This window comes from Physeter macrocephalus, chromosome 18, assembly GCF_002837175.3.
Source record: "Physeter macrocephalus isolate SW-GA chromosome 18, ASM283717v5, whole genome shotgun sequence".
In the NCBI taxonomy this organism is placed as follows: domain Eukaryota; kingdom Metazoa; phylum Chordata; class Mammalia; order Artiodactyla; family Physeteridae; genus Physeter; species Physeter macrocephalus.
In genome coordinates, this window is record NC_041231.1 from 41,597,737 (window position 1) to 41,624,738 (window position 27,002).

At 38.2% G+C, this 27,002-nt stretch overlaps 1 protein-coding gene across 1 annotated transcript in view; it reads left to right on the forward strand.

The window, feature by feature from the left end:
* The window catches only part of DOCK3 (dedicator of cytokinesis 3), a 463,183-nt gene that overhangs the window by 305,131 nt on the left and 131,050 nt on the right, over window positions 1-27,002 (forward strand). Inside the window, exons 10-13 of the mRNA XM_028479808.2 lie at window positions 829-864; window positions 10,355-10,436; window positions 15,698-15,758; window positions 16,978-17,125. Of these exons, the coding sequence (XP_028335609.1) occupies window positions 829-864; window positions 10,355-10,436; window positions 15,698-15,758; window positions 16,978-17,125 (327 nt within the window). The remainder of the gene's footprint in view (window positions 1-828; window positions 865-10,354; window positions 10,437-15,697; window positions 15,759-16,977; window positions 17,126-27,002) is intronic.

Consider the following 27,002-nt stretch of genomic DNA (forward strand, 5'->3'; position numbering starts at 1 on the left):
GGCCTCTCCCGTTGCGGAGCACAGGCTCCGGACGCGCAGGCTCAGCGGCCATGGCCCACGGGCCCAGCCGCTCCGCGGCATGTGGGATCCTCCCAGACCGGGGCGCGAACCCGGTTCCCCTGCATCGGCAGGCGGACGCGCAACCATAGAGTAATCTTGGTTGTAGGTTTTTCCGTTTCATCACTTTAAATATGTCCTGCCACTCCCTTCTGACTTGCAGAGTCTCTGCTGAAAGATCAGCTGTTAACTTTATGGGGATTCCCTTGTATGTTATTTATTGCTTTTCCCTTGCTGCTTTTAATATTTTTTCTTTGTATTTAATTTTTGTTAGTTTGATTAATATGTGTCTTGGTGTGTTTCTCCTTGGATTTATCCTATATGGGGCTCTCTGCGCTTCCTGGAGTTGATTGACTATTTCCTTTCCCGTGTTCGGGACGTTTTCAACTATAATCTCTTCAAATATTTTCTCAGGCTCTTTCTTTGTCTCTTCTTCTGGGACCCCTGTAATTGGAATGTTGGTGTGTTTAATGTTGTCCCAGAGGTCTCTGAGACTTTCCTCAATTCTTTTCATTCTTTTTTCTTTATTCTGCTCTGTGGTAGTTACTTCCACTATTTTAGGTTCCAGGTCACTTATCCATTCCTCTGCCTCAGTTATTCTGCTACTGATTCCTTCTAGAGAATTTTAAATTTCATTTATTGTGTTGTTCATCATTGTTTGTTTGCTCTTTAGTTCTTCCTGGTCCTTGTTAAATGTTTCTTGTATTTTCTCCATTTTATTTCCAAGATTTTGGATCATCTTTACTATCATTTTTCTGAATTCTTTTTCAGGAAGGCTGCCTATTTCCTCTTCATTTGTTTAGTCTGGTGAGTTTTTACCTTGCTCCTTCATGTGCTGCATATTTTTCTGTCTTCTCATTTTGTTTAACTTACTGTGTTGGGGGCCTCCTTTTCGCAGGCTGCAGATTTGTAGTTCCCATTGTTTTTGGTGTCTGCCCCCATTGGGTGAGGTTGGTTCAGTGGCTTGTGTAGGCTTCCTGGTGGAGGGGACTGGTGCCTCTGTTCTGTGGGGTGAGGCTGGATCTTGTCTTTCTATTGGGCAGGGCCACGTACAGTGGTGCGTTTTGTGATGTCTGTGAGCTTAGTATGATTTTAGGCAGCCTCTCTGCTAATGGCTGGGGTTATGTTCCTGTCTTGCTAGTTGTTTGGCATGGGGCGTCCAGCACTGGAGCTTGCTGGCCGTTGGGTGGAGCTGTGTCTTAGCGTTGAGACAGAGATCTCTGGGAGAGCTCTCGCCAATTGATATTACATGGGTCCAGGAGGTCTCTGGTGGTCCAGTGTCCTGAACTTGTCTCTTCTACCTCAGAGGCTCAGCCCTGACACCAGGCTGGAGCACCAAGACCCTGTCAGCCACATGGCTCAGAAGAAAAGGGAGAAAAAGGAAAGATAAATAAATAAATAAATAAATAAAATTATTAAAATTTTAAAAAATTTTTAAAAAGAGTGCAACCATACCAATAAACACAAATCCACCAGTGACAACAAGCGCTAAAAACTATACTAAGATAAACATAAAAATCAGAAACAAATCAGTCACAGACAGAAAACCCCAAGTCTACAATTGCTTCCAAAGTCCACTGCCTCAGTTTTGGGATGATTCATTTTCTAGTCAGATATTCCACAGATGTAGGGTACATCAAGTTGATTGTGGGGATTTAATCCACTGCTCCTGAGGCTGCATGGAGAAATTTCCATTTCTCTCCTTTGTTTGCACAAAGTAGCTATATTTTTAAATTTTTCATGTGTTGGTGAATAGTGTAAGGTCTTGTTGTAAAAAAGGGAAAAGTTGATACTAAAAATAAATTTGAAAACCACACCACTTATTTGCCTTAATGAAACCCCTTTATGCATTTCTACTCTCTGTGATTTAGAATGAAGTGGGAAAACTTGAAGAACTTGAGGAATAAAGCCAAGGATCTAAATTGGAAAATGCATCTGTGAGGAAATTATAATAGAGATTTCCTAATCTGTTGGGTTGTACAGTGTAGTATGGCCTTGGGGCTACTTGCTGTTTTCAAGCACCTGGGGGTGATCATGAGAGAGATGCTAAGTAGTTGGCATCCATCTCCACAGAGGCCCAAATTAGAAACATGAAGATTAAATTGAAAGAGTTGGGAGAATTCCTCTGCATTTATTTGAGGCATGTGCTTATATTTCCAAACCAGAGTCTTCAGGAAATAACCTCCCTAAGGATTAAAGACTTTGTCTCTGCCTCAGTGCCTGGCATAGACTAGCACCTCATTGTTGGTCACCAAACATTTGCTGTAGGCATGCATGAATTACCATCAATGGAGAAGTGTATGAAATGCAGTACCACCCAGGAATTAGAACTCTCATAAAAGCAAGTGATCTTAAAATTAAGACTCTATTAGACTTGTCACAGATTCAAATTATGGATTTCATTTGTAAGAACTTGCTCAATAATATGAAATTAATGTAACTTCATATACTGTTCATGCATAGCTCATCATAAAGACAAGTAAATGTAGAGCAGTTCTCTCATAATGTTGCTTATTGAAGAATAAGAATTTAACCATCTCTTTTTTCTCTTGAAATAATTAGAGTTTTCTTACCCAGAGTATTAGGAGAAAAACTGACCCGTTGCTCTCATATAGAGGTGTGGATGTTTGTAAAATCTCATAAATAAATTTTTTTCTTTGGCCACAGTTCCTTTCACACTTGTGGGATATATGAAAAGAAGTCGTGCCTCTAGTTGGCAAATAGATTCACTCAGCATTTATCAAATTGTATTTGTACAGATTCCATCGCCTTATGCAAAGGCAGGTTGTGGAGTCAAAAGTCATCTGTCCCATTGGTACTTAAACACATAACAACATTTTAAGCCTCTGAGAAGTCCTAGAGGGTAGAAACCTCTCTGTGTTTAATGCAATATTTCCCAGCAATATTGACCACTTCTTTTGCAGAACAGCTGTTGCCAAATTGGAAAACATTGGGTAGATATTTGCCTTCAGATAGTTTGAATGTTAACAGAAAGCAGCATTTATTTCATACCCATTGGTAAAGCCAGCAAAACAGGAAGTAATTCAATTTGTACCTAGAGCCCTTTGAAATGAAACAAACAAACAGACCAAAAAAAAAAAAAAACACGCAGTTATTTTCAGTCTCACAAACTGTGAAGAAAGCCAGGTGATACCGGGATTGTGAAAGGCTCTAGGAAATGTGAAGCTTAGCTGGGCACTGGGAGAACCACCTTAGGGGCCTCCATTTACTGTTGAGGAGAAAGAGAAGTTCTTGGGTTCTCATAGGGCCAGCAATACTGTCTACCCTAGAATTTGTTTTATCTACCCTTTTTTCTTTGAATCAGAGCTTGGTGTAGCCCCTCCGAATAGCACCCCTTTCTCTAGTTTGGTAACGAGAAGCTCCAAATGGCAGCCTACTTGGTAGATGTCTGTGCATGAGAGATTCACTGAGAGAGGTAATGTGAGGGTGAGAGCAGTTGTATGTCTTCCTTCCAAAGAAGAGAACAGAAGTAATGATAAATTCTCTTGAAAAGGCATAAACTTCTTAAAATTGTTTTTATTTTCATCTATATCAAGTTAACAACTAATTGAGTGATTGTTATATGCATTTATATGTATTAAGATAGATCAACTTCCATAACAGTTAGACAGAAAAATTATAACAGCTCAAACACAATAGAAATATATTTCTTGCTTGTATAATGATACCAGGTGGGTGAATTTGCAGTAACTAGGGTGGGACTCATCCATACAATCATTCAGGGACTCAGACTAATAAATACTCTGTCAATGCCAGTACATGACCCCAACCAACGTTGCCCTGGGGGGTCATCGCCACTCTAGGCATCTGAAAGGGGAAAGAGCATGAAGACAAACACGTGACCAGTGTTTAGGGCTAAGCCGAGAAGTGGTGTACCTCACTTCTATCTGCATTCAGTGTCTAGAGCTCATTATATGGCCACACCCAACTATAAGGGAGGCTGAGAAGTATAGTCTATCTGCCTGCCCAAGAAGAAACAGAGAACATGGATTTTAGTGAGTAGCTGGGAGACTTTGACTGCCACAACATGCTTGATGTTTCTCAGTCTTTATCCACCAAGTTAGAAGGTTGGTTTGTCCTGACCATCTTGTTTGCTCACTGTCGGCTCATCAATGTTTCTGCATAGTATGATGGTGATGCTACCCATCCAGTTTATGGTGATGCTACCCATCCAGTTTATGGTGACCTTTATCAGCAGACTTCCACACACCACACAGCAATTCTTCAGGGAACTTCTACCTTCTTTCATTCAACATGTATTGAGCACCTATTGTAGGTTAGCCTGTCTCTTGGAAGTACTAGAGATACAGCAGTAAACAAACGTCCTTATTATTAGGGAGCTTATTCTCTCATGTAAGAGAAAGATAATAAAGAAAGAAAATAATTAGTTTGTGCCAAGTGCTGAAAAGGAGAGAGAGGGTATGGGAGGGGAGGGGTATTGCTCTTGCTAACATCATTGTAGTTGGCTTCCCTGGGAAATTGGCATTTGAACGAGCCACTTGGGCTGAAAGAACAGTATTCCAGGCAGAGGTAACAGTATGTGCAAAGGTCCTAAGGCAAGAAGGAGCTTGTCTTGTTCAAGAAACTTGTATCTAGGAGAACAGTGTATATGGTGAATAGCAAGCAAAAAAGGCTCTTGTGAGATGGGCCTATAAAGATACACTGAATGTTCCACACAAGGCCTTGGAGACCTTAGAGATCTGATTTTTTTTTTTAACATCTTTATTGGAGTATAATTGCTTTACAATGGTGTGTTAGTTTCTGCTTTATAACAAAGTGAATCAGCTATACATATACATATATCTCCATATCTCTTCTCTCTTGCGTCTCCCTCCCTCCCACCCTCCCTATCCCACTGCTCTAGGTGGTCACAAAGCACCGAGCTGATCTCCCTGTGCTATGCGGCTGCTTCCCACTACTAGCTATCGATTTTACATTTAGTAGTGTATATATGTCCATGCCACTCTCTCAATTTGTCCCAGCTTATTACCCTTCCCCCTCCCCATGTCCTTAAGTCCATTCTCTAGTAGGTCTGCGTCTTTATTCCTGTCCTGCCCCTAGGATTCTTCATAACCATTTTTTTTGTTCTTAGATTCCATATATATGTGTTAGCATATGGTATTTTTATTTTATCTGAGAGCAAGAGTAAGCCATGAAAAAGTTTGCTGTTGTTTGATTTTGCAACAGCTTTATTAGATACAATTCACACACTATAGAATTCATCCATTCAAAGGGTACAATTCAGTGACTTTTAGTATATTGGAGTTGTGCAAACTTTATCACAGTCAATTTTAAAACATTTTCTTCACTCCCAAGAGAAATTCCATACCCTTTACAAGTCACCTCATTTTCTGCCAAATCCCCAGCCCTAGGCAACCACTAATCTATTTTCTGTTCCTATATTTTTGCCTATTCTGGACATTTCATAGAAGTGGGGTCATACAATATGTGGCCTTTTGTGTCTGGCTTCTATCACTCAGCATGATGTTTTTGAAGTTCATCTACATTGTAGTGTATATCAGTACATCATTCCTTTTATGGCTAAATAATAACCTATTGTATGGATATACCTACCATATTTTATTTATCCATTCATTTGTTGTTGGATATTTTGGTGGTTTTCATCTTCTGGCTGTTATGAAAAATGCTGCTATGAATGTTCATGTACTTTTTTGGGTGGCCATATATTTTCATTTCTCTTGGATATATACTTAAGGATGGAACTGGTGGGTCATATGTTAAACTATGTTTAACCTTTTGAGGAACCACCAGGCTGTTTTCCAAAGTGGCTGCACCATTTTACATTTCCACCAACATTATATGGTGGTTCCAATTTCTCCACCTCCTTGTCTACACTTGTTATTATCTGTCTTTTTTTTTTTTTTTTTTTTTTGGTACACGGGCCTCTCACTGTTGTGGCCTCTCCCGTTGCGGAGCACAGGCTCCGGACGCGCAGGCTCAGCGGCCATGGCTCACGGGCCCAGCCGCTCCGCGGCATGTGGGATCTTCCCGGACCGGGGCATGAACCTGCGTCCCCTGCATCGGCAGGCGGACTCTCAACCACTGCGCCACCAGGGAAGCCCTATCTGTCTTTCTGATGAAAGTCATTCTAGTGGAAGTGAAGTAGTGCCCCCATTGTGGTTTTGATTTGCATTTCCCTGATGGCTAATGATGTTGAACACCTTTTCATATCCTTATTGGCCATTTGTTTATCTTCGACGTAGAAATGTCTATTCGTTCTTTTATTATTGAGTTCTAAGAGTTCTTTATAAATTCTAGCTACAAGTCCCTTATCAGATATATTATTTGAAAATATTTTCTTCCATTCAGTGGATTACCTTTCCCTTTCTTGATGATGTCCTTTGAAGCACAGAAGTTTCTAATTTTGATGAAGTCCAACTTACCTATTTTTTTCTTTCATTGCTTGTGCTTTTAGTATTCTAGTCCTATGTAAGAAGCCATTGCTTTATCAAAAGTCATGAAGATTTATGCTTATGTTTTCTTTAACAAGATATAGTTTTCACTCATACATTTACATCTATAATCCATTTTTAATTAATTTTTACATATGTCATGAAATAGAGATTCAACTTGATTCTTTTGCATGTGGATTTCCAGTTGTCCCAGCATCATTTGTTAAAAATATTATTCTTTCCTTCATTGAATTGTCTTGATACCTTTGTATAAAAAATCACTTTGACCACATGAAAAAGTTTTTAATATGGGAGGTAGTGTAATCTGATTCACATTTTAAAAGGATCAATCTCTCCGAAGAATGAATTTTAGAGAGGCAAAAAGGGAAATAGATCAGCTGGGAAGTTGTTATAATACTCCCAGCTACAGTCCAGTAGTAGCCTAGTCTAGTGGTAGGTAGTGAAAGAGATGGAGAGACTTTTAAAGTTTCAAGATTATACTTTTGAGAGAAAATTGACTCAACTGAATGTCCTTTTTTCCACTTTCCACTTGTCCATATGACAACCATCATTTTTACTTTTCCTAGTTACATTTTCTTTCAGATGGTCTTGAGAATTTTTCCTGATGTTTTTGGATGTCTTTTTTTTCTAAACTTTACCCGTATGTTCTTATTTCCTGTTTCTCTGTTAACCTTCAACTCTCCATTACTAAAACTACAGATTTTTTTATATCCACACCTGTTGTTTTCTCCTTAACCTCTCTCCTGGATTCTCACAATTCCCTGAGTAGGTGGGAACCTTTTTTTCCTTTACCCATTATTTTTTCTCCACTGTCTTCAATCTCTCCCCTTCTACTAACATTTTCCCATTAGATGTAAATGTTCTTAGGTGTGTCCCATCTTTTTTTGAAGTCAGGTTTATTGAACTGCAATTTACATATTGTAAAATTCACCCTTTTTAATGCATAGTTTGATGAGTTTTCACAAATTTATAGTTGTGAAACCACTACCATAGTCAAGAAACAGACATTTCATCACCCCAGAAAATTCCCTTATGTACCTTTGCAGTCAAACCCCTGCCCTCCTTCCTCAGTCTTGGCAATTTCTGATGTGATTTCTGTTCCTATAATTTTACGTTTCTAGAATGTACTATAATTGGAGACATACAGTATATTGTATTTTGTGATTGACTTCTTTCACTTAGCATAATGCCTTTGAGATTTCATCCATATTGTTACAAATCTTAGTAGTTTGCTCTTTTTATTATGAAGTAATATTCCATTGTATGGGTATACCATACAATGGTATATCTGTCTGTTCATCTCCTGATGAACATTTGGGTTCTTTACAGTTTCTAGCGATTATGAATAAAACTGCAATGAACATTCACAATCAGGTCTTTTTGTGGACATATGTTTTCATTTCTTCTGAGTCAATACCTAGGAGTAAAATTGTTGGGTCATTTAGCAAGTGCATGTTTGACTTTATAAGAAACCGTCAGGCTGTTTTCCAAAGTGGCTGTACCATTTCACATTCTCCTCAACAGATTATTAGAGTTCTAGTTGCTCTACATTCTTGCCAATCCTTGGTATATTCAGTCTTTAATTTTAGCCATTCTAGTACATGTGTAGTGGTATCTCACTGTGCTTTTAATTTACGTTTCTCTAGTTACTAATAATGTTTTCTTGAGGTTATTTTCCATCCCTGTATATTCTTTGGTGAAGGGTCTGTTCAGATTTTTTGGTCCATTTTTTGAGTTGTTATTTATTATTGCGTCTGAGCTTACTTTATATGTTCTCAATACAGTCCTTTCTTAGGTGAGTGTAAATATTTTCTTCCAGTCTATAGCTTGTCTTTTCATTTGCTTATTAGTGTCTTTCGAAGAGAAGATGGTTTTAATTTTATAAAGTCCAATTTATCATTTTGTGATTCATGTTATATGCTTAATAATCTGAGATCACAAAGATTTTTCTACTGTGTGCTAAATATGGAAAAACAAATGTGAACAAGATACACGAAGGTACTTGTCTTATTTTTCTTGTGTGTATTCTTATAGTTTTATAGTTTTAGCTCTTATATTTAGGTCTATGATAAATTCAAGTTCATTTCTTAAAGGCAAGATCAAGGTTTAATTTTTTATATGGATTGTTCACCATTTCTTGAAACTGCTGTGCTCCCTTACTGAATTTTGATACTTTTATTGAAAATTAATTGAATATATGTGGGTTACCCCATCTTTAAACAAAGACCTCACTCAACTCAACATGCCCATTTAACTAAAAGTTCATCACTTCCACATCTTCACCTCTTCAAAGAGTGGTCTAGACTCACTGTTTCTGCTTTCTTATTTCTTACTCCTCACACTAGCCTCTTTCACTATCATTCCACAAAAACGGTTCTTGCCAGAATCACCAGTGATATCTGTTTTAACATCCGGTGGACACTGTTGTATTGTTGTCTCATGTGATTCTCAGCGCCCTTGGGCCTCCTTGACCCCTCCCTCCTCTTTCAGACACTTTTTTCCCTTAACTAACATAGCATCCCACCATTCTTCTTATTTTTCTTCTGTTTTTCTATTTGTCCCTACACGTCTACTTGGCTAGTTCTTCTTCTTTTACCTGTTTCTTAATTATCAATGTCCCTCAGGATTCTGACCAAAGCCCCTTTTTCTTCTTGTTCTGTGCATATTCCCTGCTTATTCCCATCTAATCCGCTAGCTGAAGCATCTCAAATTTATATTTGCCAGATTTATAAAAGCCAGATATTTTCTGAGCTTCATTTCTGCACATTTAACTGCCTAGGAAGTTAAGCTCTAGGAAGGACCATGAGCTCTAGGAAGAAAAGTGCCCTATATATATTGTGTTCACATTTGTGTTCCTATGTTTAGCACAGAGAACTTAATAACTATTTGTTGACTAAATGAACAAATGAATATGTGAACAAACTAAGCAACCTGTGCAGCTGATATTATAACATATCTTATAATTCTAGTACAATATTTTAGTATTGGCCCTTTTACTGATACCTAATATGTGTAATGAGTACCTGACTCTGGGCACAGGAGAAGCAAATTACTTTTAGAATCACATACTTTGTCTTTGCCATGGCTCAGTTTTCCTGTTACAATTGGTAGAGAACCTTGGGATGAGGAGATGAGAATGAGATCCTAGGCAGGGGCAGGAAGGAGATAAGAGAGCAAGGAGACATTTCTCCAGAATGTTGCAAACACTGTTTCTAAAGTTTTTCAGTCCAATAATTTCCTTCAAGAATTAACCTATATTGTTTGAGGAATAAAATATCTTAATGGCCCTATTAAATTCTGATTACAGCTTTAATTACAGTACATTATTTCTTTTTTACTTTTCACCTAAACTTTTGTAAGTCCCTGTAACATTTTTTTCTTGGCTCTAAAATAATTCTCAAAAATTGTATAGGAAGATGTAAACTGGGTAATGTAGACTCTTTCGGACCTAGTGTGATGAATATTTTTATGATGATCTGAGTGTTCACATCAAAGAATGTATACGCTTCTTATGGGCTTACTGTTACGCCCAGAGCTTTGAGGGTATTTGGGAAAAATACAAGACATAATCCTCATTGCTGCCCTCAGGGAGCCACACAGCTTTAGGAAGATAAGAGCCACAAGTGGCAAGTAAACAGCAACACCTGTGAAGCAGTATATAGTCTCTATTGCATGTTGCTTGACAAGAAAGATAGTCTCCTGCCACTAGACATGTACTTTTGGCCTTGCCTGTCACTATGGGCTGTCCTGAAAGTGTTTAGGTTTCTCTATAAATGCCCTTTTTATTTGTTCTTGAGCATGCAGTCCCTTACATTTCTCTGTCTCTCTCTCCTACATTTCAGTGAGCGGTTTCTGGTGAGACTGAACAAGAATGGTGGGCCAAGGAACCCAGAGAAGATAGAACGAATGTGTGCCCTTTTTACAGTATGTGCAAATTCTCTTTCCCTTCTCTGCTGTTGACTCTAACTAGGGCCCTGCTATGTGGATATTGTTGCCCTGGAAACAAGCATTTATTCTTATTTCCCCACACACTGGTGATAATAGAACTTGATTTATGTGTCTATCAGGTTTTAATGAAATATTTAAGAAAACTGAAATTAGCTTCAGTTTTTAATTGAATTTATTAAAGAAATATAATCAAGTACCTTTTACTGACGTACATTTTAGAAGCTATTTAATATAATAGACACATAAAATTTGAGGAAAGTCTTTCTTACAATTCTTCTTCAAGGCCACTGGGAATTTCTGTGATGTGTAAGTATGGTTTCTCTAAAGGCACCCACCAAATTTACAGCTTTGCAGTTTTTTAATGAGTTTATATAAAGAGAGACAAATAGTCCTCCTCTTTCAAATACCAAACAGAGTCTTTTCGTGCCATGATTCATACTTCAGTTTTTTCTGAATAACCATGCTGTTATTCGTGGTCTCTGAGCTCATGGACTCATCAGCTCAGAGAAGGCTTGGTAACCTGCTTATTGAAAAGTGCTAAGCCTCACAATACCACATTGCCTTGTGTATTCTTCAAGCTGATTCTGATTTACTAAATTCTTTTTTTACCCAGTTATAAAACTTAACTGCCCAGCTTTATTTATTTCAGTTAATTTATTTGCTGAAGAAGAAAATAAGACCGTGTCACAATTTTAAACCACTTTTGATTATCATGGATTCTTTGATGTGCTTCAGTGATACTGAGGTACATCAAAACCTGTTGAGTGCAGGGAGGTGTGATGGTGTCACAGTGCCACTGCCCTCATTTGTGGTGCATGATTGATAGGTGACAGTCAGGTGTCTCAAACCTTATGGTGTGCCTCTTAAACACAAATGGGATTTATCTAGGGCTCTGATATGTGACTTTCTCTGAAAGATAAAATTGGATTTGTTTACCTGACTTTTTTTGTTCATTTACTACAACTTTATCGAAATCTCAAATGATGTTACTGCAGAATCAGAAGCCACTTTTACAGGAATAACTTTTATTGAAATTACTTCAGATATGAAGGATTTACAAATCTAGCTAAGCTAACATGAAGTTTCGTACATCTTTGAGCTCAGCATTCAAAGCTTAGGAGATAATACAGGAAGAAAAAGCAGGAAAAGCAGATCCAGGAAGACGGCTAAGGGAATTGAGATGGTTTAGTCTGGAAAGATCAGTGCTCTCTCTTCAACAGGAGAACAAGGGAAAGAGTCCAAATTGCAGGTAATGGGATGTAGGTTAGAATATTAGGGGAGAGCATCTGAAGTGAGACTACCTGAACACTGAGCTGGTTCTCTGGGGCCACCTTCCTGAAACAGGATTAGAATGAGATGAGACACGCATCTGTTTAGAATGTCTCGGTGACCTTAGGAGTCTCTTATAGATCCTCGTGCTCTGATGTTATTTGGTTAAAGCAGCAAAAGAAATGATCGATTCCTTGTTCTTTGGCACTGTGGGAACAGAGCTGTGAGTGTGTGTGTGTGTGTGTGTGTGTGCGCGTGTGTGCGTGTGTGCTGTCCTTGAATGTGATGACTGCAGTCCTTGTCTCTTGAAAAATGAACTTAATTATGATATTTGAATGTAATTATACAGTAAATCAAAATTTTCATTTAACAGCATTTTAATTATCTATAGGGGCCCAGAGGCCTAGGCTGTAGCTCCAGCTTTATAAATCAGAGATGCACGTAACACTTATGACGTGCTCTTGTTCTGCCACAATGGGAAGGCACAAGGCTGCTAAGAATACCCACTTTTGTAGTTCCCTTTGCAGTACAGCCCTGGATCTTTTTTTAAAGATTCCCCCAAAAAATGATTTGAGGAATTTTTTTCAAAACCTAGAATATTTTTGAACAAGATTGTTCTAGCCAGGATTTTCATGTTTTACTTTAAGCTTATACGAAATAATAATTTTGGTGGAAACTAATTTCTGACTATCTAAGACCTGAGTTCCTCCTGTGGGCCAAAGGAGTTTTCCAGATTGGCATATGTGTTACAGAGTTTTCGAGTAAATGCAAGAAAATGCAGGTACAGCTGTGGTCAGTGCCAGCATGTTAGCTTACCTTAGCATCAAGGAAAGGGAACCATACAAATGGAGCAGTTTTGCAGGGTTACTCAAGCTGACTTCAGAGCCACATTACAGACAGTCACATTATCCATGCACAATCTTGCTCTTGGTAAATCCTGTTTTTTTCTGACTATGTTAGATTTCAGAGCTTCCTATGCAGGAAGAATTTTATCCAAGAAGGAGGTGTTTCATATTTATGTAAATGTCTAATACAGTGAGGATTTTGATGACTTTCATGATTAACAATGGCTGTGTGGTATGAGCATGAGAGAGCATGTCTGTGTATTTACTCCTTACTAGATATCCATTGCCTCGCACACAGTGCCTGGCAAATACTAATGATTTGTTACATAAATAAATGAATACATGTTTATTTTCTATTATAGTTGAGTGATCAGCTCAGAGAATGAACTTGTGTTGTTTTCCCTGCATTAATTGGCATCACATTTTTTACATTTACTTTTTCACATTTCAAAATAGAATTTTAGGTAGTGCTTTCTTGGAATTAAGAATGAATTTAATTATTAGTGCAATAACATCATTTATTAAAATACTGCCTCCTTTTCTGCAGCGTAAGAGTGAATAAATTGGCTGTGTTTTATATTTGTAAATCCTATTATCTCTGCAGAAAAAAGGTAGTCCAGGCACAGGAAAGTGAAATGACTTTTCCATGTTTCAGATGAAATATTAGTAACTGAGTCAAGATGCTGATCCCTGAGTCACTGTCCTTTCTACCCACCAGGTAGTTGGGAACCAGCTTCCTAGTTATGTAGGATTGGAGGGTAAGGTCCAGTGAGTAAATCTAAATTCAAACCCTGCTCACCAGATGAATGGTGGGTGAGTTACTTCTCTTCCCACCTTGGTTTTACAGGTCTTGTGACATAACTCTATGGTAACTGTTTAACCATGCTCATATCTAGTAAGATAGCCTTTACACTGAATTTTGACACTGAAATTATGTGGAACTCACAAATAATAATTTTACTTAAAATATTTTCTGGTACTGATTATTATCATCTTAATTTTACTGACCTCAAATAAATACCACAGAATGTTCTGGGTACCATGTACAACATGGTAAGAAAGAGCCCCTACCCAGCCATTTAGAAAATACTATAAATTACATTTTAGGCTTCTTCCTTTCATTCACCTGAACAGAACCAAAGGAGAGATCCCATGCTCTTGTGTACAGCCCATCTGGTTAGTGTTTGGTCATCTTTGGTAACTGGCTTGAATTCTCTACGTATATTGGGATTTATAATTATACTGGTTATTTGATAGTTTGGATTAACACAATCTAAGCTATGTAGAAGACCATTTCACTTTGAAATGTGTCAAACATTTACATATCTTTTAGTAATAGACATGTTTGTATCGCAAAAATTATATAAAAATGGTAATCTGTTTTTTAATTTCTATTTGTTGTTTAGTAGTCATCTTAATATTTAGCAAAATGTAGTACTGTTTGGAGGATATCATTTTAAATTAAAGGAATTATTGAAATGGAGTCTAAAACATCATTTTTCAATATCAAAAGACAACTTTCATGCAAAAATATATCTTTGTGATTCCAGAGATAACAATTTATGTTAAATTATTTTGTAACCCATTTCACTGTAAGTATATTTCATTATTCCATCAAGAATTTGGCAAAATATTATAACTATCTAGAATCTAAAAGCTTCAATTTCACCATTACAAATTACTTTTTAATGTCTCCTTTTCTTTCATATGTTCAGGACCACTCTATAGGGCAGAGCTGGGATTATGGTGAGGCAAGCAAAGCACAGGATCCTGAGAATGAGACCTTAAATTTTATACCTTAGATGGCTTGCTTGCCTCACCCTAGACCTAACCCTGCTACAGCATAAACATAAACATAAAGCAAACATGGGGATTCTGGATCCAAAGGTCATTCAAAATCATGACTGCTGCTTGATTGTCCCTTTTCCTGCTTTATTGAAAAGAGATAAGTATCTGGGACAAATCAAAAGATGAAAGATGGGAAGGAAATGGAACTAAGGGACCTTTTCCTAGAAGCAAAAGGGAAATCACAGAAACCTGTCCCATTAAAGATAGAGGTTACTCCTTCAATCATCATTAATTCATAACAGTGGCTGGGAGTGAGCAGCGGTTGATCACTTGGTGAAAGTCTGAAACAATATATATTAAAAGAAGTTTTCGGGCTTCCCTGGTGGCGCAGTGGTTGCGCGTCCGCCTGCCGATGCAGGGGAACCGGGTTCGCGCCCCGGTATGGGAGGATCCCACATGCCGCGGAGCGGCTGGGCCCGTGAGCCATGGCCGCTGAGCCTGCGCGTCCGGAGCCTGTGCTCCGCAACGGGAGAGGCCACATCAGAGGAAGGCCCGCATACCACACACACACAAAAAAAGAAGTTTTATTACTTCGAGTATAATGTGTTAAATAAAGTATAAATATATACTCAAACATTTTTTTTAAAAATGTGTTCTACACATAAATAATGTATAAAATTATTTTTATAACTAGTTTTAAAAGTGATTCTGGATCAGATTTGTTTACTTAAAGGAAGCCCTTAAAATTTTCCAGATAAAATTATTTTCAGCTTTATACTTCAGCATAAATGATACACATCTAAATTTAGAAATGGGAGATCTAATTATTGAGGTTTCACTAAAACCAAAGTAATCGCTTTTCAAGGGAACATATCTAGTGTATAATAATCATTTGTGGACAGCAGAATAAATGTAAAATTAGTAGAGAGTAAACTTTCAGAATTTCAGTCATTAATGAGCCTTTTGGTGTTTTCCCATTTTTTTCTTCTGCATTGGAAATTTCTTTTGTTACAGAATGTTTTTATATGATTTTGGAATAAACATGGATAAGTCAATGTCATGGAGATTTCTAATGTGAGAACTTTCGGAGATAGGTGGTCTAAATAAGAGCTGGAAAAATATTGTCAACAAAATAATCTTCCAAGGGTATATAAGATGTCCAGGCTTTCACTGCAGGAATCTTATAAACACTAAACTGCTGTGTGCTTTAATCCCCTTCTCCCATCTATAGCATATGCTAAAAGCAGCAAAAGCAAACCATTATGAGGTTCAAAATGAAATTTTAATTATTTTCTATGTATTCATTGCCTTAATTTATTTTTTCTCTTTTCTTAGGATCTGAGCAGCAAAGATATGAAGAGAGATTTATATATAGTTGCCCATGTGATACGAATAGGTACGGTTCACTTTATCAATTCACATGACTAAGACCACCCCAACTTGGGATATCTACTGTGTATGACCTTTGTCTTCTGCCTACCTCTTCAGGTCTTAGGATTACTTCAGGTACTTCAGGTCTTAGGATTAGAGTCCAGCTTGTACTGGAGCTGTACCTTAAGCTCAGCTGCTGCAATAGCTGAATTTGATAGAAATGAAAGCATTTTCTGCTCCCTATTTGTTTTTGGACCCATACTTTTTATTTCAAGTGGTCTGCTTTTTTACATTCTCTCCATCTAATGTTCTGCCTCTGTACCAGCCCTCTGCCTCAGAGATCTTATAACGGGTTGCCAGCTTAACAGGTAGTGAATGGCCTTTGCTGTGTTTTGTATCAAAAAGTATGTATCTATGCTGTTTCCCACAAAATTAGAGTTACTGTCATTACTGCACTAGATGGATGTTATCTCACTTCTACCCCGCCCAAGATTTTTGCTACCTGTGGTTCGTTTGTCCGGTCTTATTTTAAGTTTATGACATAATTTGCGGGCCTATGACTAACCAAATCTTCTTTCATAGTGGGTTCTGGCATATCCTGTACAGCAAAAGAGTTGTTTTGCCAACAACAAAACAACTCTTTTGCTGTACTTTTGGGTTTTTGTTTTGCTGTACTTGATAAAGCATTTGTTGAGGTTCCAGTTCTGCATTTGCAAGTCCTCTTGCCACTGTAAGCACAGCCTTGGTAAGCAGGAAAATCAAGCTCCCATCTACTTTCTGAGACTCTTCTTGCTTCTACAGTGGTTCAGGAACAGCTTTGGCTGGAAGAATTTGATTGGAAGAATAGTACATTGTCCTCCTTATCTCTGTATACATAGCTTTTACCTGTCAGCTAAAATACTCAACTAAGAAGTTAAAATATATTAGCACATTGGTTTTTCTAAGAAATTCATGAAACCACTGTTTCATTCGCATATGATTAATAAATGGACTCTTGGTGTTGAGGTGGGTAGTAGGGATGATTAATTGAATGTGGTGCAGGGGAAGAGCCCTGGCCAAAGGCCTCTTTGGCGTTCCTCTACATAAATATCCTTGCATCCTTGGATGGCTCCCTTCATCTTCAGTCTACCAATTTAGAAGATCTCTAAGGTACCTATAGCTCTGGCATCCTTGGATGACAATTCGGTGGTGCTACAAAGGAGCATGGAGTTCTCAGTCTGACTGGTGTTTTTGCTGTGCCCCAGGCCGGATGCTCCTGAATGACTCAAAGAAGGGCCCTGCTCATCTGCACTATCGGCGGCCATATGGCTGTGCAGTCCTAAGCATCCTGGATGTCCTGCAGTCGCTCACAGAATTAAAGGAAGAGAAGGATTTTGTTCTTAAGGTTTACACGTGAGTAATGGACCTCAGAAATATTAATGATTTGCAACATAAGACATCCCAGCACTGCCCTTGAGAGCAGAAATTCTCAAGCTTTGCAGGACACAGACTCATCAGGTTATGTAGGATAGGGAGTTTTTTGAAAATGCAAAGATTTCCTTCTAAAGGTTTGGGGTGGGCCCAGGCAACTGTATTTTTAATAAGCTTCCCAGGTGATTCTGAAGCAGCTGAACTTGGAACATTCTATTCTAAAGTAAAAGTCTGGTAATACACAATTCCTCTTCTCTCCAGGACTAGCCAACCTTATTACGTATTTACAGGAAAGCTAATAATCTAATTTCTCCTGTGTTTTGCCTGTAAAAGAGTCATCTGTGTCTAATACTTGCCCACCAGCTGTTGTAACTGAGCTGGCTGCTGATGCAAATTGCTTCAAAGAATGATCACAAGTCAGGTTGCCCTGTCTTTGAAGAAAAGCCAGTTTTCCTGAGGAGCTAAGATTTTACTCTTCTTTTCTGCCACCACCGATCTCTAAGTCACCAGCTAAGCATGGCATTATTTTTAATGTTCATCATCCAAGGGCTCTGCCTTACAGAAGCAGTGCATCTCCTCCTGACTTTTGTTAAACAATAGAAAAAACAAAGAAAAGTAACACAGTACCCAGGTATATCGTCTGTCTTTGCTTGTAGAGATTTAGGCATGAATCATAATGCTGAAAACATGATCAATGGTGAGTTTAGTGAGTTTTTAAAGCAAGTGTATTTCTAACTGAGAATTTAAAAAAGAAATCTCTACCCTTTTGGTTTAACCCAATATTGTTTTTTCAAATTAAATCTGATGGTGTCAATCACCAGGTTAATATATCTTTACCATAATATTTGTGTGTATTTTTCTAAATTATCTGTTCTATCTGATTCAGGCATGAAGCAAACTTAATTCACGATTATGCTTAATTTGGGCCTTTGTATAATCAACCACATTTTATTAATTTCAAAATAAAAGCCCAGATATCCTTATTACTTATTTTGCCTTAAGCTCTGTTTTGTTCAGAGTTGTGTACTTGATGTGATCTTCCTTTGAAATAATAACTTACAAAGGAAATTTTGGCAGGTTTCCTCTTCCTTTCATGCATCAGTCACAGCCTTTCTCCATTTACGAAATCTCTTCAATGATGGGTGGTGGGACCTGCTTCTTTTTTTTTTTTAAATAAATTTATTTATTTATTTATTTATTATTTTTATCTTTTTGGCTGTGTTGGGTCTTCGTTGCGGTGTGTGGGCTTCTCATTGCGGTGGCTTCTCTTGTTGCGGAGCATGGGCTCTAGGTGCGTGGGCTTCAGTAGCTGTGGCTCGCGGGCTCTAGAGCACAGGCTCAGTAGTTGTGGTGCACAGGCTTAGTTGCTCCGCGGCATGTGGGATCTTCCCAGACCAGGGCTCAAACCCATGTCCCCTGCATTGGCAGGCGGATTCTTAACCACTGTGCCACCAGGGAAGTCCCGGAACCTGCTTCTTCATACAACTTCCCCCCTTTGAAAAGGACTAAATGTTAATCCAAAATCATCATCATTATCATCTTACTCCACTCTATCCTTTCTAAGGGCATGGAGTTTATAGATAGCACTCCAGAGTTGCATCTCTCTGCACATATCAGCTGTTCCTTGCTTCAGTGCAAATTCTCATTGTGGATAGGGGCTTGCACAGCATCTCTCTTGAAATCATGCTATCAAGCTTAATTAGCCTAATTGCTTCTAAAACAACAGTTCTCAGTACTAACATGTCACTTTTCAAGAAGTGGGATTCATGTGTAGCTTTTTCTTAGCTCCTTTCTCTGAGCTGTGCCTAATATATCAGTTCTACAAAGCCAAAGAAAGATACTGTTTTCAACAGAGAAGATAGTTTTTTTTAAGTTTTTTGAAGGACTAATAGAGTTAAAATGTAGGATAATTTTTCCGCTTGATAATATTAACAGACTTTCAAAGACACTTCCATGTTTGTGAAATCGATTTTGTGCATAGTATGGAATTCCTCTAGGGTTAGGTTTTTCCACATCAGCACAGTGAATTCAGCCCTACGGAGAAGTAATATTTTCCAATAAATTTTAGGGGACATGTTTGTTAGGTTTAATTGGAAGCTTAAAGGTTTTACTAATAGCTACTGATAGTGTTTTAGCCTTTGCTAGGACAGAATTTTGCAAGGATAAAAAAATCTCTTGTATAGTTTTAATCAGTGAATTAGCAAAATATCTCATTAGTTGTTGACCTTCTCCTTGTTTCTTCTGTTATTCAGAGTCAGCCTCAGGCCTCAAGCCCCTGTATGTCTCTTGCCATGACCACTGCTCTGGCTTTATAGGTATTTAATATCATGTGTGTTGGGAAGGCACCACATCCTTTTTAAAAAAATCACAACAAGAAGCTGAGGTGTAAAAACTAGATCACTTTTTAGTGAGCCAGAAACCTTAAAAATTACAAACGAGGGCTTCCCTGGTGGCGCAGTGGTTGCGCGTCCGCCTGCCGATGCAGGGGAACCGGGTTCGCGCCCCGGTCTGGGAGGATCCCACATGCCGCGGAGGGCTGGGCCCGTGAGCCATGGCCGCTGAGCCTGCGCGTCCGGAGCCTGTGCTCCGCAACGGGAGAGGCCACAACAGAGGGAGGCCCGCATACCACAAAAAAAAAAAAAAAAAAAAAAAAATTACAAACGAATAACCACTATGTGAAGTTCATTCTGATATAGATATCATGTTTCTTCTTGGCCAGAGGGACTGGACTCTCAGGCAGGCACAAGGCTTGCTGAATCTGGAGCCTAGGATGTGAAAGGAGAGGAATGCCAAGGAGCTAAAGCCAGCATTGGGATGGGGTGGAGGGTGTCCATAAATAGTACATGTGACCAAATACAAGATGCCTCTGAATATGTGATGACCACTCTCCAACTTCACATTGAAAAAAGTCCAAACACCTTTAGGCCAACTTTAATAAAATAAATAACTACTTAGAATATTAAATTTATCATTTTAGTTATATTTTAAATCATATTATATAAAATGTGTATTACACACTATGTACTCAATCACATATTATGTAAAATTGAGAAGTATTGCTTTTTCCCCACTCTCACATTTTATGAGAAGATTTTATTTGAATTCTTTATGTGCAACCATGCCATCAGGTCTTTGTCATCACTATAGCCATATTCTGAGTCATCTGACAGTTTTCCAAGGCACATTATCAGGTTGGTTTTGATACATCACTCTTTGAATCCTTAATGATGCTTTCACTGGAGGCTCATCTTGAGGCCCAATTACATATTTTCTGAATAGTTGGACACTTGATGTTTTTTTGTTTTCATTTGTCATGTAGGCCTATGTATATGACCTTAATGATACAGCCACTTACTATGCTGCTTTTAAGGTGAGTTTTACAGTAGCATCCAGTACTTCAATTTGGAGGTCATACCCAAGGATGATTACTAAATCTGTGTAGTTTTGCTCTTAAAAAATTTTTTAACCAAGATAAAATTTATAAGCATCTAAAACTTGCATTGATTGAGGATATTTCAGGATAATGTAATTTATCCAAACAGTGCTGTGATGTTAAAAATAAAGGGATTCAGAGAATGCCCTATAACATGAAAGGCTTTGTGAGGGTGGAAATACAAGGTGGCAGCCTCTTCTGTGAGTGATGCCTGGAAGGGAACCTCTCATTGTATTTGGAATAGACACAGGCCTTTCCTCAGAACACTGCCTTTGGGTTCTTTGTTTCATCGCTACCTTATCTATGAAACTGCCTTAAGTTGAGGGGACTTGTTTAGGAGCCATTCTTAAATGGAAGCTCATTCTTAAATGGGTAAAGGACCATTGGGTCACTCTCATTTTGGTACAGATTAAAGGAGTCTGATGTCTTTATATGTAATAACTCTAAATGAAAAATTCTGCTTCTCACTTACAAATCAGGTAAAGAAATAGCTCATATTTCTCTTTCTCCTAGCCTAGGCCTTCTAAGTTTTCAGTGGATCATCATCCACCCAGGACCATTATCTGCTGGGTCCATTATCAGTGTTCAGACATGCGTTGTTTGAGCATCTGCACCAAATGTCTTTTCAGGCCATACAAGGAAGACTCAAATCCAGTAGGTCTCTGTCCATGGAACTGCTCTATTTTAACTTCTAGTGCCCACTGTCTCTAGCCTCAGTGTCTAACTGGGTTTTTGTGTGTGTTAGTGCTGCTGCAAAACAGAACACATTAAATAATGAACCAAAATAAAAGTTAGCGCAGGATGACTCCCTGTTCATGCAGAGGTGAGAGGTTCACAGCAGGAGTCTCTAACATGGATCTAGTGCTGGCATATGAGGTCCCAAGTATTCTCTGCCACAGGATTGAAAAAACAAATGTGCTTTCTCTTCCCTTCCTTTTTTGTTCTGATGCTTCTCTAGAAAGAGTGATATGGAAGAACAGTGGCTCTACAAGTATGCAAACATAGAGCTGGCTTTGTATAACAACTTTAACTGACTTAAAAGTATGTCAATAGTATGTATGATCCCAGCTTGGTTTTTAAAAACATAGATATAATACTTTCATCTATTAGACAGATTAGGTAGATGAGATGATAGGTAGAAGCTGTGAGATTTGGAAAAGTCATCCTAATTCCCCAAACTTTAGTTTCCTCATCTAAAAAATTGGGGGTGGGAGGATAGAATAAGGTAATATAAGAGAGACAGAAAAAAAAGAACCCATTTGAACTAGTGAATCAAACAGGAAAGAGGTGGAAAAATAAATGAGAGGATTGGTGGTTCAGGAAATGAGGTATACCCAAATAATGGGTGTATTACATGCCATCTAAAAGGAGTTTCCTGTCTTTTTTTTTGCTAGTGACTCTTGTTTATTGGCAAGTTCCACTTTCACATCTAAACTACAAACCCTACATAATTCCATTCATACTATCTTAATTACTCCATGGTGGCCACATAAAATGTCACCTGTTTCCAATGGTAATATCAGTGTACATTTGTTTAGTGCTCTGTACTCTCTCAGAGCCCTTCTGGCTATATAATCACATTGAAACTTCATAACAAGCCTGTGCACTGAGTGGGGCTTCACCGTTTTACAGAGGTAGAGGTGGTCAACACCAGTTAAGTAAGTGACTAAGCAAATTAATGACATTTCTTGGAAGAACAAAAGAACAGTGGTAATCATATTTTGATTTTAAATTAATTTTTCATTTAACCTATAATGATTCAAAAACAGCACCAATAACAAAAAATGCTAGGGATAGAATCATATCATGGGCTTTATAGAACGTGTTATTTTCTTTTTAAATTTTTAAAAATATTTTTATTTATTTTATTTTATTTTACTTTTGGCTGTGTTGGGTCTTTTGTTGCTGCACGCGGGCTTTTCTCTAGTTGCGGCAAGCGGGGCCACTCCTTGTTGCAGTGTGCAGGCTTCTCACTGTGGTGGCTTTTATTGTTGCGGAGCATGGGCTCTAGGTGCGTGGGCCTCAGTAGTTGCAGCACGTGGGCTCAGTCGTTGTGGCTCGTGGGCTCTAGAGTGCAGGCGGCATGTGGGATCTTCCCAGACCAGGCCTCGAACCCATGTACCCTGCATTGGCAGGCAGATTCTTTGCCACTGCGCCACCAGGAAAGCCCTAAACTTTTTATTTTAAATTGGAATATAGCCAATTAACAGTGTTTTGATAGTTTCAGGTGCACAGCAAAGCGACTCAGCCATACCTATACATGTATCCATTCTCCTCCAAACTCCCCTCCCATCCAGGCTGCCACATAACATTGAGCAGAGCTCACTGTGCTATACAGTAGGTCCTTGTTGGTTATCCATTTTAAATATAGCAGTGTGTACATGTCAATCCCAAACTCCCTAACTATCCCTGGCCCCCATCCTTCCTAGAACATGTTATTTTTAAAGTGTTTATTATTCTTTATGGTCAACATTTAGTTTTTATGGCTGTTGGGTTGTCATACCTTTTATTAACCAGTAATAAAGGCACAAATTAGATTTAAAAGCTGTATTAATATTTCTGTTAGTAAAAATTTAGACATTTCTAATCCTAAAGGAAACCCTAATATAAATAAATGCAGGATGTATAATCATTCAGCACAAAGATGCATGTAAGAATATATATCATACAGTACAAAAGCTGCTGTAAGAGAGCATTAAAAAATCAGAAAACCTAGAGCAAAGGACAGTAGAAAGCCCATATCAGTTATGACAGTAAATATAATTGAGATGAAAGAAAATCCTATTAGGTAAAAATTCTTAAAATAGAGGCAAAAAACAAAATTCATCTATATATTAGTGAGAGACTCACAAATATAATAAGAGAAACAAAAAGATTAATAACAAATAAACTAAGTATAATAATATACAAACAAAATGAAATGTCATAATATTAATGATAAAAAATAAATTCTAATGTAAAAGGTATGAAATGAATGTGCTGTGTAAGGAGTATCAGGGATTGACAGAAAAAGAAAACACATACACGCAATAAAGTTAAATTTGGTTTCCTCTTTCATCCTCCAAGAATACATATCTCATGGGAAGCAAAATGGCCTCTCAGGGTAGGCACACACATAACATGTAACGCACCACTCACTCCCTCAGCCCTAGAATCCCCAGCAGGAGCAGCCCCTGATACTTGGACTCTGCAAAGTAGAGGGTGACTACTCTACTACCGTTAAATTCAGGGTTCACACTTCATTCCGGAGATATTTACTCAACAGTTCATGTTCTTCAGTTTAAAGAAACATTGACCAAACTTAGCCTTAACACACTCACCTTCTTAACTGGGGAAAGAAAGCAGAGTGAGAAGCCCAGGTGTCCTTGCCAGCATCTCTGCTCACCAGTGTTCCAGAAAGCCCTTTTTTTTCCTTTACAGGGATAGAAAGAGCATTTTATACTGATACATGGTGAAGTTTATAGTGAAGGTCTAACTGTTGTGACCTTTGAATATAATAATGACTCAAAATTATTATGTCCAATTTATTATAAATATAAAGATAAGATAAAAGTACAGTAAAAGCAAGAGATTTGTTAACATCCCTTTTGACACATAAGAAGACAAAAATAAGGATGGAGATAAATATCTAAATCAGATAAATAAATCTGACTTAGGAGAGAATCTGAATAAGGTTGATGTGACAGAGAATAACAGCATCATTGAGCACTCACCTGGGCTGTTACCTCTTTTTTACATATGAGGGAGACAGGACACAGAGTGGTGAGGCACGTGCCTGAGCAGCCTTGTTAAGAGACCATACTCTTAGCCACTTGCTCTCCTACCTCTACACAGGGTGAGCATAATTTATCATCTAAATCAGTACGTGCTGATAGTCAAATGGAGTGCTGTTGCTTGCCAGGGCAGCAGATGTAACTGGAGTATCCCAGCTCACCAGGCTGTATGATTCTTCCAGTGCTAAAAAAAAAAAAAAGAAAAAAAGATTTGTCCAACAAACAGAATACATCTTTTCCAGGGCCCCCATGGAACATTTTACAAAAATTATTCTTAGAAAAAATTTTCATAAATTCCACATGGCACAAGCCACACGCTGATCACAGTGCAGTTAGCATATTAGTCATCCAGAGGGGAAAGACCTTACAATAATTCTGATATCAAAAAACGTAGGGCTTCCCTGGTGGCGCAGTGGTTGAGAGTCCGCCTGTCAATGCAGGGAACATGGGTTCGTGACCCGGTCCGGGAGGATCCCACATGCCGCGGAGCGGCTAGGCCCGTGAGCATGCCGTGGAGCGGCTGGGCCCGTGAGCCATGGCCACTGAGCCTGCGCGTCCGGAGCCTGCGCTCCACAACGGGAGAGGCCACAACAGTGAGAGGTCCGCGTACCGAGAAAAAAAAAAAAAAAAAAGATAACTTGACAAAGGTCAACCTTAATTCCCAATTATTTAACAATTTTGGCTTAGTAAACTAAGAATAAAAATGCTGCTTGTTGCAGTTTGAGGGGGCTAATGGATATCAGTAGATTGGTTTTGAGATCAGAATGTTAAGTGGGTGTAGATTTAAATGGATGTACCAATGTAGAGTCACATAGATACATGTGACTTATATTTTTTTAAATAAATTTATAGTGTGTATATATATGTAAGCGGTATGGATAAATGTGACACCTTTATTAGCAACAAAGACAACCCTCAGAATGGGAGAAAATATTTGCAAATGAAGCAACCGACAAGGGATTAATCTCCAAAATATACAAATAGCTCATGCAGCTCAATCAAAAAAACAAATAACCCAATCAGAAAATGGGCAGAAGATCTAAATAGACATTTCTCCAATGAAGACATACAGATGGCTAAAAAGCACATGAAAAGATGCTCAACATCACTAATTATTAGAGAAATGCAAATCAAAACTACAATGAGGTGTCACCTCACACTGGTCAGAATGGCCATCATCAAAATATCTACAAACAGTAAATGCTGGAAAGGGTGTGGAGAAAAGCGAACCTTCCTGCACTGTTGGTGGGAGTGTAAATTGGTACAGCCACTATGGAGAACAATATGGAGGTTCCTTAAACTAAAAATAGAACTACCATATGAATTTGGACTTGTGCAGATAATCCAGGATGATCTCATCTCAAGATCCTCAACTTAATTACAACTGCAAAGACACTTTTTCCAAATAAGGAAACATTCACATTTCTAGGGATTAGGATATGGACATATCTTTTTAGTGACCACCATTCAACCCATTCTAACTTTTGATTAACATTAACCCTGAATTAGAAAGACTTTTAAAGTCACAGTCAGTGTGGAGCCTGTTGGTGCAGGGATTGTGTGCTGTCTGCAAACAGGTTGCTCCCAAAAGAGGGAAGAGGCAGATCTGAGATGTTCATGTATGGATCCTTCTCCTAGAGCAGTGGCCAAAGAAGTCACTCCTTTTCCCAGGAAAGTGATGGAAGGGGTGGAAGTGTTACTCACATAAGGCTTTTCACCACCTGGAAAGAGGAATAAAAATAAGTATTCTTGCTAAAGCACTATAATTTTACATATATGTGTGTAAATATACATATATATGCTGTTTGACTTCCTTTTTAATTGACTGTATTAAATAAACATATATGTTACAAAATAAGAAATAGTTTAAATTTTTCATGAGTGAAAAGGCATTTTCTTATGACCCATGAGAGACCATACAAAAAGAATCAGATTGGTTGATTTGTGTCAGCTTGGTCTTAGGGACTCTGTCAAACTGGACCATTTTAACAGAAATGCGGGCTTCTCAATGCTTCTCTCTTCTTTTACACTATCGGTAAGGACTGCATGAACCAGTTGTCAGCATCTGTAGTGTTCCTAAATCTGTAGATTGTTGCCTATTTTCTAGCTTATTAGGACTTGCCACCAAATAAATGCCAAAATAAAGCAAGTCACACCCAAAGAGAAAGATTTTTTTAGTATCATAGTAGACTTTATTTTATTTAAAAAAAAAATTTTTGGCCACACCGTGCAGCATGTGGGATCTTAGTTCCCTGACCAGGGATCAAACCTGTGCCCTCTGCATTGGAAGCACGGAGTCTTAACCACTGGACCACCAGGGAAGTCCCAAAAGTAGACTTTATTTTTTAATTCTTTTAAAAAATTGTTTTATTGAAGCGTAGTTGATTTACAGTGTTTCAAGTGTATAGCAAAATGATTCAGTTATACATATATATATTCTTTTTCAGATTCTTTTCCATTATAGGTTATTACAAGATACTGAATATAGTTCCTTGTGCTATACAGTAGATCCTTATTGTTTATGTGTTTTATATATAGTAGTCTGTATCTGTTAATCACAAATTCCAAATTTTTTTTTTTTTTTTTTTTTTTTTTGCGGTACGCGGGCCTCTCACTGTTGTGGCCTCTCCCGTTGTGGAGCACAGGCTCCGGC